Source organism: Osmerus eperlanus, chromosome 13 (assembly GCF_963692335.1).
Source record: "Osmerus eperlanus chromosome 13, fOsmEpe2.1, whole genome shotgun sequence".
Lineage (NCBI taxonomy): Eukaryota > Metazoa > Chordata > Actinopteri > Osmeriformes > Osmeridae > Osmerus > Osmerus eperlanus.
In genome coordinates this window covers 6372988-6385003 of record NC_085030.1, presented here as the reverse complement: position 1 = coordinate 6385003, position 12016 = coordinate 6372988, and the positions used below count along the sequence as shown (strand labels likewise).

General features: G+C 46.8%; 2 protein-coding genes across 8 annotated transcripts; one reads left to right on the top strand and one right to left on the bottom strand.

Annotated features, from left to right (window-relative positions):
* Window positions 1-749: 749 nt before the first annotated feature.
* hnrnph1 (heterogeneous nuclear ribonucleoprotein H1) lies at window positions 750-6078 on the top strand. Of its 6 annotated transcripts, none has more exons than XM_062476026.1 (11): window positions 750-961; window positions 1411-1502; window positions 1578-1733; window positions 1850-1993; window positions 2866-3004; window positions 3830-4008; window positions 4187-4299; window positions 4531-4666; window positions 4845-4967; window positions 5065-5157; window positions 5361-6078. In XM_062476026.1, exons 2-11 carry the CDS (start codon window positions 1421-1423, stop codon window positions 5462-5464), a joined length of 1269 nt encoding a protein of 422 aa, XP_062332010.1. In that variant the 5' UTR covers window positions 750-961; window positions 1411-1420; the 3' UTR covers window positions 5465-6078. The 6 variants fall into 6 exon arrangements, with proteins under 6 accessions (XP_062332010.1, XP_062332012.1, XP_062332011.1 ...); XM_062476028.1 differs by having other exon boundaries at window positions 1406-1502; window positions 5357-6078; XM_062476027.1 differs by having other exon boundaries at window positions 751-961; window positions 1406-1502; window positions 4845-4928.
* rufy1 (RUN and FYVE domain containing 1) lies at window positions 5553-11757 on the bottom strand. 2 transcript variants are annotated; one of them, XM_062476013.1, is made up of 17 exons: window positions 11337-11757; window positions 10690-10872; window positions 10426-10543; window positions 9968-10069; window positions 9617-9740; window positions 9455-9516; window positions 9146-9281; window positions 8944-9045; window positions 8679-8795; window positions 8383-8550; window positions 8203-8300; window positions 7962-8081; window positions 7762-7891; window positions 7552-7646; window positions 7409-7457; window positions 7230-7331; window positions 5553-7004 (listed from the first exon to the last, which is right to left on the bottom strand). In XM_062476013.1, exons 1-17 carry the CDS (start codon window positions 11641-11643, stop codon window positions 6864-6866), a joined length of 2154 nt encoding a protein of 717 aa, XP_062331997.1. In that variant the 5' UTR covers window positions 11644-11757; the 3' UTR covers window positions 5553-6863. The 2 variants fall into 2 exon arrangements, with proteins under 2 accessions (XP_062331997.1, XP_062331998.1); XM_062476014.1 differs by having other exon boundaries at window positions 7230-7307.
* Between the last annotated feature and the right edge of the window lie 259 nt (window positions 11758-12016).

The following is a 12016-nucleotide window of genomic DNA, read 5'->3' as shown; positions in this document are numbered from 1 at the left end:
TTACCACTGTAATACATAAAATATAATTAGAATAGTAAGGCCAATGCCATCTTAAAGTGTCCTGGTCACTCAGAATGTGAGTTTTCTGAAATAATGGGCTTCATAACGCCAAGAGATCATTGGGCTTGCTGCCTGCAGCAACAATAATGCTGAGTTTGAGTAAGACTTGAAATATAAATATCCTCTGATGTTGTCATACAACATTGTCTGCAGACAATGCAACGGTTGTCTCTATTGCATTTGGTTGTCTATTGACCTAATAGAGACCTATTGACAGTTCTGATAAAAGTTTCTGTTAGGTAAATGCTGCGATGTGTGTTTTTTCATGTTGTTGTTCTAATTACTCTATGCTGGACCAATCTACATTTTAATTCATTACATTTAATTATATTAATCATTAGTCTAAAGGGATAAGCTGTGATCCGTAAGAGTGTAACAAGCTCCTTAAATTTAAAAGCACGCATTGCATATAAAGCAATGAAATAATATCCAAATACACAATTTTTTGACCAGACATGATGTAAGACATGATGAAGAGAAGAAGAAATAATTGCCTACATATTATCAGCGTTCACTCTACGAAGGACATTTAAATATAATTCCTAATGTACATTACATTACTGGATAAATTAGTAGAGTAGGCTATTAGCTAGCAGATCAGTGTATACGTGATGGTGTAGATGTGATTAAATGTCTGTCTATTTTCAACGTAACGTCATATATTTAGGGCGTGGATTTAGCGTTCACGCGAGGTGGCCAGTTCTAGAGCGCTAGGCTAGGTTAGCCAACTGGAAGTGTGGCACTATCTTTGGTTAGTCAAGAAGCTGTCGATTCGAAGCAGACTAGATAGCTAGGTTGTAGAGCAGGGTCTTTTTAAGCAAGCGATTAATTAAAGAAAACAATCCAGCGATTCACGTAAAAAAATACCCGTCCGGTATAATAACGTTAGGCTACTTAATAGGTAAGTTGCAAGCGATTTGTCTCTGTTTAGGAAAGATCCGTATAGGAAGGATCCCGGAAATCTATATAATGATCTAGGCTAGTCATTTTATTGCTAGGTATGTAGATTTATTTATTTTTATGTTAATTTGTACAAACTGGGGGGAACTGGAGCATTTCCCACACCGCTAGTATAGATATTAACCCCACTACTAGTCTCGTGGTGTGCCACTGTCGAGAACAATCAAACACTAGCTAACTAGTTAGCTAGAGCTAACTAGCTTTCTAGCAATACATTTGGATGGGCAACGTTAGCTTGCTAGCTAAAAATAAATGTGTAATCTGCACAAATGCTTATATTGGTATTCGCTTATTTTGCCTTATATTGTTTGTTAGTTTAGCTCGTGCTGTTGTGGGTAGTTTTGTCTGGGTGCGGCAATGTAAAATAAATGTTTTGCCCCTCTAGTGTAGATTACACACCATGGCTGACGAAGGATATGTGGTGCGTATCAGAGGTCTGCCTTGGTCCTGCTCGGTGGATGAGGTACAGCGGTTTTTCTCAGGTAAGAAAGTGCAACGTAGTGAAAGAACACAGTTGTACCCCCATATTCTATTAATGCTGAATATTTGTTTAACAGATTGCAAAATTGCGAACAATGGCACAAGTATTAATTTCACCTACACACGCGAGGGACGCCCCAGCGGAGAGGCCTTTGTGGAAATGGACTCAGAGGAGGATTTGAAGATTGCTGTTAAGAAGGACAGAGAAACCTTGGGTCACAGATATGTTGAAGGTGTGTGCAAAACTCACTGTCCATTACCGAATGGCTACATTCTTCTTATGCTCCAGTATTGTACCTAGTAGGCCTAATAGTAACTGAGATTGTCTTATGTTTGTCTGATCTTGAAGTTTTCAAGTCGAACAGTGTCGAGATGGACTGGGTGATGAAGCACACCGGTCCAAATTGCCCTGAGACTGCTGGGGATGGGCTGGTTCGTCTTAGAGGACTTCCCTTCGGCTGCAGCAAGGAGGAGATAGTCCAGTTCTTCTCAGGTACGAGTAGGCAGCTCTCACTGGTCCACCAGAGTGTCCTGTATGCTGGTACTGGAGTAGTGGCAAAGGGCTCGTGGCTAATCCGTCATGGCCTCTGATGGCAGTGGATGCAGCCACTCCTATCTTCCCCCTAAAGCACTGTGGCTATTGAAAATGACACAACATGTAGGCTATTCAAACCGCTGATTCATGAATTTACAGTGGGCTTCGAGTGACCATGGAGGAAAGGACACAGGGAGAGGAAGCCAGTTAAAATATTGGAGGCAAATGCACCAAGTGGAGTAGCCCTTAGAATATATTTTTGGTCAGACATGTTTCTGAACATCTTGACTCCTGGGTTTCATCCCCATCATTGTTCAACTTCCCCATCACCCCTCTGGCCCCACCCAGACAATTAAAATGATGTCACAAGTCAAGAACAGCGATAGATATACAATGGTTTCCATCATTCTCATGTTAATCTAGCAGTTATTTACCTGGAACCTCTTTACATTGCTTAGTGAAATCTCAGCCCACCCAGTAGGCAAACATGTTACTTCTTGGGGCCAATGTAGAATGGTTGGTGATCAAGGTAACACGTCCCATTCAGTACAATCTCTTCTCCTGGCCAGATACCCCACCCAGATGTCTCCTTCTCACCACATATTTTATTCTTTCTATTCCTCCATCCCTCCCCCCCCCCTCCCCCAATGCAAGGTCACTCAATGATGCACTCAACTAGCATGTGATGATGCATAGCTTCTATTTGTTCATGAACTATCTCTCTTCTTTTTATCTGTCAGAAAACAGCTTTTTAGAGAAAGTGATCTCTCTGTGATTGGGCATGTGATTTAATGTGTCCCCCGCTGGGGTTATCTGTCCTTGGGTTGAAGGGTTGGAAATCGTGCCAAATGGGATAACATTGCCGGTGGACATCCAGGGGAGGAGTACGGGGGAGGCCTTCGTGCAGTTTGCTTCACAGGATATAGCTGAAAAGGCTCTAAAGAAACACAAGGAAAGAATAGGGCACAGGTGGGGATGGTTGGTTGGTTGGAAAAGTTGCTTTTCTTATGGTGTATACCTACTACATCCAACCAAGAACACGCACACACAACTTGCACTCAACACTGATGATGCTTAATACAACACATACTATAATACGGACCGCTATAGAAAAATGCCAGAGCGTCAATGCAGCGCTAAATTGGAACAATAGACCTCCATTCTCTCACGGCATTCCATGGGAAGATTAGTGCTGAGGGCACCAAATTGGTTCTTGTTTTTTTTTTCATGTTTGATTGAGAGTGCAGCAGCTTCACAATGACATGCAAGGGTCCCTCAGCACTAAGTACAGGTTGACAAACTGGCAGGGTTGTACCAGGTTGGAAACCAATGAACAAGGGCACCTGAGCATGAGGAGCTGGAGCTCACTGTTCCAGGTAATGCTACGAGTGGGTTCCCCACCAGGGACTGGTTCAGGAGCCTTCACTGGCCCGCATCAGAACAGTGTTATGTCACACAGATCGTGCTATTCACAGTACACTTAAATCATGCTACAGTCCCTGTAGGTCATCCTGAGGTAACCATAAGAAAAGTGTCTGCTGTATCATTCAAGACCTTATGAATATGCCAAGTTCCTTTTCTTCCCTCGACACTAAACTGTGTTCCGTTACCCATTCAGTGAAGCATCAGCGTTTTTCGGTCCAGATTACACCCTATGGACCACACTAATGACAGCACATCAAATAGGCCCATTTCCATCATTATCTTCCAATAAAGAGCAAATATACATTCAGTCCATGCTGCTCTGGCTCTTTGTCCTGCCTGGTCCTCACAGAGACGTCTGTATGCTCCCAGGTACGTTGAGATCTTCAAGAGCAGCCCCGCGGAGGTGCGGACCAACTACGAGCCCCAGAGGAAGCCCATGGGGATGCAGCGCCCGGGGCCCTACGACCGGCCCTCGGGGGGCCGTGGAGGCTACAACGGGATGGGCCGGGGGGGGTCCTTCGACAGGATGCGGCGTGGCGGCTACGGAGGTAGGTGGGGGTTCGGGGGGGGAGGGGGAGGAGGAGGAGGTGTCCTCATCTGGCTTTGAGGAGAAGCAGTGCTTATGATGCCTTTTCATCTGTCTCAAGGCCTTGTATGCTCCACAGACATCTTTTAAAGTGTCTTCACGAGTTTGCCGTTGTTGAGCATACTCTGAACTGTGTGCAGGTGGATCGGATGGTCGCTATGGTGACGGCGGCTCCTCCTTCCAGAGTACAACGGGCCACTGTGTTCACATGCGGGGCCTCCCTTACAGGGCCACAGAGACGGACATCTACAACGTGAGTCAACGTCCACTGGACTGATGTCTTTCTCTCTCTTTACCTCCTTCATCTCCTCTGGTGTGAAGATCTGGATCAGTGAAGGCCTCCACAATGTTTATCCAACTGTCTGTGCTGTGTATGTGTTTTGTAGTATGTGTATAATGTCCTGATAATCTTTTTTCCCCCTGTTGGTCAGTACATTTAATCTCTCCTGCTCTTTGTCTATCTGTCCGTCTGTGTTTTCTGCAGTTCTTTTCCCCCCTGAACCCAGTGAGGGTTCACATTGAGATCGGGCCGGACGGCAGGGTGACCGGCGAGGCAGACGTCGAGTTCGCCACGCACGAGGACGCCGTGGCCGGCATGTCCAAGGACAAGGCCAACATGCGTGAGTCATCTGGCTGGCTTCTCTTGGATCCCAGTTAATTCAAATTCTGAATATTTCTAGAAAATTGGCACTTGACCTATTTAGTTCCCTTGCATCCCAGTTCTAAATAGCACTGTTAGTGTGAGTGAGGGGATGCCTTGTGGCAGGTGTTAACCCTCTTTGTCTGTGTGGCCTTCAGAGCACCGCTACGTGGAGCTGTTCCTCAACTCCACAGCAGGGGGCAGTAATGATGCCTATGGCAGTCCGATGATGGGCGGCATGGGTGAGTCAGCTGCAGACAGCATGGTTTCTCCTCAGCAAGGTAAACTTGAACGTGTAACATTTGAAATCGTTCTACCCAAGCGCTGATGGCTGTGGATGTTGGTTGGTGAGAGTGGTCTCTCTCTCTCCCCTCTCAGGTAACCAGTCGTCGTACGGCAGTGGTCAGCTGGGAGCAGGATACTCAGGGGGCTACAGCAGCCAGGGCAATATGGGAGGCTACAATGATTATAGTGAGTATCAGCTCCGTTACACACACACCAGACGGGGATGTTGGAACAGTTTAGCTGGTCTGGATCAACTGGATTAATAGATTTCTCACACTTGATCAATATCCTGGAAATGTCAGAGGGATTGGGACAGGGATTGTTTTTGCGTGTAACCCCCAAGCAAACTCTGCGGTCCTATAGTGTGTTTTGTCTCTCTCTCCTGTTAGGTAAGCAGGACGGAATGAGCAGCAGTTACTATGGCGGTGGAGGAGGAGGGAGTCGGAGTTCCATGAACGGCCTGAGCAGCGTGGGGACTGGATGGGGGATGTAGTTCTGTTTTAAAACTGGCAGTTTGGAAATGTAGTTCTTGCCTAGTCTTCTGAAAAGTTGGGGGTTTGAGCCATTTTGGAAATGAAGGGTAAGGGATGTATTTTTCACAATTTTATTACGTAAGGTTTAGGATAAAGGTTGGTCACTGTTTTTTCTTACCATCCTTGCATTTGAGCGTATAGACCTACACACATCTATGTTAGTTGGTTGGAATACCCACATGTATTTTCATTATCAGACAGTGTGCCGTTTCTATGTTGCCCCATACTGAAGAGATGTCGCTTATCAGTTTGTGTAGCTCCCCTTGTGTTGACTCTCTTTCACTTCAGACCCACCAACGCTCAGAAATACATTCTGTATATATCTAGATGTTTCTCCTTACATTGATTCTGCATAAATTGAAGTGCTTTCTCGAAGTATGAAATATGTGAATGTGACATTCGACATAGTTAAAACTGCATGGTTAAAGGTTTAGTTTTATAATGGTTGGGAGGGGGGTTAAGCTTGCTGATTTATACCTGGGGGAGAACTGGGGTCTGAGTTTGTGAACATTTCTACTGTTTCTTTCTTTGTATTCAATGTGCACAGAGTGAGTAAAGATGTCTCAATGATCAACTTGGTGGCTCATGTTTGTGGTGTGCAGACTACAGTCTAAGTAAAAACAAAGTATTTTTTGTTAAATTTAGTACTCTTTATCAAATATCTAGATAGAAAACATGTTGGTCAAAACATGCCCAAATTAAGAAAATCGCTTAATACTGGGTCAAAGTTGTATATACATTCTAAAATAGACATCTTAAATTCTTGATGTGTTAACATTCTGTAGTCATTTACAATTCAGATCTACATTTAATTAGATATGCCTCAAATTTAAAAAGGGAACATTACATCTTGCACCTCCCTTCTCTACAAAAGTCTTTGAACCGTACTGGAATACTTCTTATGCAAATGACAACAGTTATCATGATTTTTTCACTATTGTTAAGATGTAGGACAAAAACTGTAACAAAGTTACATTTGTTTAAACACAATAGAAACTCGTGTGAAAATCATTGATCTGGTTACTTGATTCTAAATTCCCTGTCCCTCCACAACAAAATATTTCTGTTAGTTTAATGTAGTTTGACGGTTCACACTCAGACCCAGTCATGCAGAAGGACCTTTGATAACATTCCATAGACAGTCCTAATTTCCAGGCAGATGTAGAAACCGATCTTGGAAACACATCAAATGATGTTTCCTGTTCATTTTTAATGCTAAGGATTTTATATAAAAAAGATTTTTTTTTAGGAAACATGAATGTAGAACATGAGTCTTTTGTCTAGATGACTTCAGTAACAACTGGAAAGTTAGACATGAGAGAGAATGTGTGTGAGACAGTGTGTGTGTGTGTGGTTCTGTCAGGAGACGGAGGAGCCTCTCTGCAGCAGCAGTGAGTGGCAGATGTCACACACCCGGACAGGCCGAGGGTAGGAAGGCAGGGCCAGCTCGTTCGCAGAGCAGCTGTTGCAGTAGATATCCCCACAGTTCCTACAATGGTGCTGCACATGGGCACAACATGCGCCAGAGAGGGGAGAGAGAACGAAAGAGAGACAGACAAGAGAGAGACAGACAGACAAGAGAGGGAGAGAAAGAGAGAGGGGTCAGTTGCTACTTTTCAAAGCCGAAGCAGACGTCTGTACTGAAGCGGCCCTGTAGGTCGTCACGGCAACAGAGGGGAAGGGAGGAGGTGTGGGCCGTGGGGCCCGGGCCGCTCTGCCTCTCACCTTCCTGCGAGCGATGGAGAACTCCTTCTGGCACTGCTTACACTGGGTAGCCTCGTCATCCTTGAGCCAGGCATGGCCCTGACGGGGAACAACAACACCAGGCTGAAACCTCCCCAGCTGTCAGGTGATCCGATTAGATTGTCGTTCTACGAGGTTTCTGTCCCTTTGGATAATCTTACCTTCAAGGCCTTGTTGACCTCCTTGAAGTCCTCCATTTTGAGCTTCGACCTGCCGAGAGAGAGAAAAGGCGATGATGGAGAGAGCGGCTCGGAGAAGAACGTGAGGGGTGGAGGAGGGGGAGGGGGAGAGGAACAGTACTCACTGACTCAGGTGCTGGCCCATCTCCTGTAGAGCCTGCTCCTGCTCCTCGCAGATCTGCTGGAGCTGTTTCTTCTCCTCCTTCAGGTCCTGGAGCTCCTACACACACACACAAACACACACACCAAGACACACACACACACATCAAGATGGTGAATTTGAGCACGTTTGCTGTTTAAGCTCTGTGTGTGTGTGTGTGTGTGCCGCTCCAGACCGTGTGCAGCCCCTGCAGCTGTTGCAGCTGCGTGCGCAGCTCTGTGCTGTTGTCCTGCTCCCTCTGGAGAGCTCTCTGCAGGCTCTGCCTCTCCTCCTTCTCGCTGCGCAGGTCACTCTCCAAACCCAGCCTGATCAGGGGACGGGGGGCGTCAATATGGGCACGTGGATGAGCGTGTGTGTGTGTGTGTGTGTCCGTACCTCAGTGTGTCCAGGTCACCCAGCTGTTTCTGCAGCGCATCCACCTTGCCCTCCAGCTCCGACCTCATGTCTCTGTCCGATTGGTCGCTCTGCCTCCTCTCGCGCTCCGAGTTCTGCAGCCTTAAAACACAGCGGGGGGAATTTGAGTGAGGAATTCTAGTTGAGAGAAATATCGTGTTCCGGCCCATGTAGTAACACGCACGCCTTTTATGATGACAAAATAGACATTAAAAACCCCCACCTCTGCTCCATCTCCTGCATGGCGGTCTCCATGTGCATCATCTTGTCCTCCAGCTGAGCCGCGGCCTCCTGCTTGCTCTCGGTGTCTCTCTCCGCATCCTGCAAAGGAACACGTTCTTAACAGCCTGAACCGGAATGCGCGCGCGTGTGCGTTTGCGTGCGCGTTTGCGCGCGTGCGTACCTGAGCTTTGTGGAACATCTGCAGGTTGAGGGTTTTCACCTGGTCCAGCTGGATCCGGAGGGCTGCCAGGGCGTCCTGCTTCTCGTGCGTGTCCTTCTCCAGCAGCCTCATGGCCACCTCCATCTCCTGCTTCAGGCCCACCTGCAGCTCCAACTCCCGCTCCAACTCCTGCGCGGGAAAACACGCGCGCGAGAGACGCGCGAGGTCAAACGCGGGTCTGTTTGTTAGGCTGCTCTGGAAGGCTGGGGGGGTGTGAAGGAGAGGAGGGGGGGGGGTTAGCGGTGGGTTGTTCGGACCTGCCGGATGCGTTTCTCCTCGTGGTACTGTGTCCACACCACGTTGTACATCTCATCCAGACCCTGGCGAGTCTGTCTGTACGTCTCCAATTCCACCTGACTGTCCTGCAGCGTCGCCTACACACACACAGGGTTATAGAGCAAGAGCCTGTGTGTGTGAGAGTGTGTGTGTCTGTGTGTGTGTGTGTGTGTGTGTGTGTGTGTGTGTGTGTGTGTGTGTGTGTGTGTGTGTGTGTGTGTGTGTGTGTGTGTGAGACGTCCTCACCTCCTCCTTCTTCAGGCTGCTCTGGAGGATCGACTCGTTCTCCTTCCTCAACGTCTCCTGTTCTTCGCGTAGAGAGTTAATCCTGTCTGTCGCTGCCGTGAGCTGGAGGACAAACAAACACACAATGCAGTTACGCCTCAAGGGCTGGGGGTCACAGATAGGCAACCCTGTTATCAAACACACACAGAGAGCAGAGACTGACCTCCTCAATGAGCTTGCTGTTGGTCTTCTCCAGGGAGTCCATCTTGGCCTGCAGGTCGGTGACTGTGCCGCTGAGGTTGCGGTTCAGCTCCTCAATGTAGTGCTTCTGATCCAAAATGGCCGTCATTTTGGTGTCACTGGGGGAGAGGTGGTGAAGGGGGGAAGCGACAGTGAGGACAGTGCAGTATTTAAAGACGATGTGGAGACTATCTTGGCTTGACAGAGAGAGACACGAACAAACGAGACGACAGTAAAGATAAGAGAATGAGTGGTTAGAGGACAGTGATATCAGAGTCACAGTGATACTTACTCCTTAGAGGTCTCAGTGCTTGAAGTATCTTTCAGGTACAAGGAGAAGTCGATGACCCCCACCTTAACAAGACAGAGGAGCATTAGGACAGACGAACACTTCATCAAATGAGTCTCTGCCTGCCAGTTAGGAAGTGGCAGCCAGCGATGCATCTGAGCTCACCTGAGAGTCCAGATCTTCCCCTTTGATGCAGAGGTTGGCGTCGATGACGTTCAGTCCAACCAACATGCCCCCAATCACTATCCCTTCCTCCTCCATCATTAACGCCCCAGGCTCATAGAACTCACTGAAGGGAGACAAGGAGAGTGGAGGGTAGGGGAATAGAGGGATAGGGGGGAGGTGTAGAGAGGATAAAGATAGAAGGGATGGTGGTTGACGACAGAGAAAGATAAAAGTTACTGAGGGAAGATGAGAGAGAGAGAGAGACAGAGAGCGAGAGAGAAACAAACTTTATTGGTACTTTTGAAGGACTAAAATGTTTCATAATTACAGTTGAACTTGGTCTGTACCGACCTTAACAGGTCCTTGCGGTCCAGCAAGGCTTTTATGTAGTCAGCTACTTTCTTCTGCATGAGAGCCAGGTGAAGCCAAGCCCTAGCACGGCCCAATCCAGTCCTGAGAGAGAGAGAGAGAGAGAGAGAGAGAGAGAGAGAGAGAGAGAGAGAGAGAGAGAGAGAGAGAGAGAGAGAGAGAGAGAGAGAGAGAGAGAGAGAGAGAGAGAGAGAGAGAGAGAGAGAGAGAGAGAGAGAGAGAGAGAGAGAGAGAGAGAGAGAGAGAGAGAGAGAGAGAGAGAGAGAGAGAGAGAGAGAGAGAGAGAGAGAGAGAGAGAGAGAGAGAGAGAGAGAGAGAGAGAGAGAGAGAGAGAGAGAGAGAGAGAGACTCATGTAGACACATTAATGCAAGAAGCGTGAGACAGCCTGTGACTGTAACACCTCCTCAGCCAGTGTAGATCTGACAGCGTGGATGCTCACTTTAAACCTGGCAGGTCTCTGGCGCTGGTGGCAATATCTGCCGACTCAGGACACAGCTTCTCAACCAGCTCCAGAGGACCCCAGATAGACTTGTTCTGACTGATAAAAGACTTCTTAGCTGCAGAGGGAGATGCAGAGAACTTAAAGTATGTAGGGGGAAAAACACGGCCTCTGGTTGAACAGTTTCCTGTACTCAATCTCTTTAACACACTTGTCATAGTCTTCATACCGGACAATTACACAACAGTAGTTAAACCACCTCACCTTTCAGTCCATGCTTGAGACAGTGTTCTAGAACCACAAAGAACTGCTGAAGTGGAGGGTAGTCAGAGTCTAGAGTTCTCCCCAGACTTAGAGAAGACTGAATCAACACCTTGATGCTTAACTTCATCATACTAAGAAGGTTGGATCTCTCAATAGCCATAGGATCTTTCATTGCTGGTACATCTGGGGGTTGGTGAGAGAAGGAGAGGAGAGAAGTTAAAAGAAATAGAGGATGAACATAAATACATTCTTTGTATTCTTTGGAAATGTGTTGTCACAGTCTGACACACATAGTAGAACTAACACATAACTCATGACGGGGACAGTTTGACATCCATGTAACCATGAAGAACTGGATATTCGTATCTTTCACTTGCCTAAAAGTGTAACAGAAAGTGGAAACCTGAACACGAAAATAAACCCAAGTTATAATAAGGCATTGCGAATCATCAACAGAGGTTGTTGTATGCTGCCAATAGCATGTTACACCCAATTATCCCCATAAATCATCTGTTGACAACCAAGATAATGTTAGCAGGCGATGGGGAAGTTGAACTGAGAAATAATTCTTAAAACGTTAGCTGGCAACACTAAATTAGTCGCATAATGAACTGAAAAATGTCAGTATAGTAGCAACTTTCACTTACCTGGGAACTTTGTGTTCGTACTTGTCTCGTTTTCAAAGTTTTCCTTGACAGGAGAGCTGACAGTGGATCCCGCTGTGACATTTCTCAAAGCTGCACCGTAGCTGACCCCGCTAATCGTCTCCGACGCCTTTCGTGCCAGCGACAGGATGGGTGCAGACCAATTGCTCTCTGCCACAGGCTTGGCTTTCTGGTCCTCTGTATCGCTGTTAACTCCATTGTCTGCAGGAACTTCTAAAACGTCGGCTTCAGGCTGTGTAGAGTCGCTCTCTTCGACAGCTGTGTTTGTTTCTTCTACCTCGTCAGCCATTTTTTTCTAGTGACGATAGTGCACATGACGTTCAGACCACATCAATCGCTCACCGTAACTGTGAGCTCGGACTGAGCAGGACGAATTACCGAATACAATACATGGATGTATTGGAAGTTCCGATGGATTGCTGTAAGAATGGTCATTATAAATCATATCTGGTTTTGTACATTTGTATTATATTATTTTGTCTCTTTAACAGTTTACAACATGTACCGTCCTATTTTGTGTTATCGCAAGGTCCCAAGCCCCCACCTGCTCCTCGGCTTGAAGCAAATTCCTGATGGATGTTGGTTGTATTGTATTTCCGTTTTGGCACCCGCTTGTTCCGGTGATTTTATTCTATTACTATTGTCTATTATTCTATTACAGT

Coding starts and splice junctions, on each gene's coding strand:
- hnrnph1 (XM_062476026.1), top strand. CDS start 1,421: ATGGCTGACGAAGGATATGTGGTGCGTATCAGAGGTCTGCCTTGGTCC. Junction 1,734..1,849: donor GGGTCACAGATATGTTGAAG/GTGTGTGCAAAA, acceptor CTGATCTTGAAG/TTTTCAAGTCGAACAGTGTC. Junction 4,667..4,844: donor CAAGGACAAGGCCAACATGC/GTGAGTCATCTG, acceptor TGTGGCCTTCAG/AGCACCGCTACGTGGAGCTG.
- rufy1 (XM_062476013.1), bottom strand. CDS start 11,643: ATGGCTGACGAGGTAGAAGAAACAAACACAGCTGTCGAAGAGAGCGAC. Junction 8,796..8,943: donor GCAGCCTGAAGAAGGAGGAG/GTGAGGACGTCT, acceptor GTGTGTGTGTAG/GCGACGCTGCAGGACAGTCA. Junction 7,005..7,229: donor TCTCCATCGCTCGCAGGAAG/GTGAGAGGCAGA, acceptor GCCCATGTGCAG/CACCATTGTAGGAACTGTGG.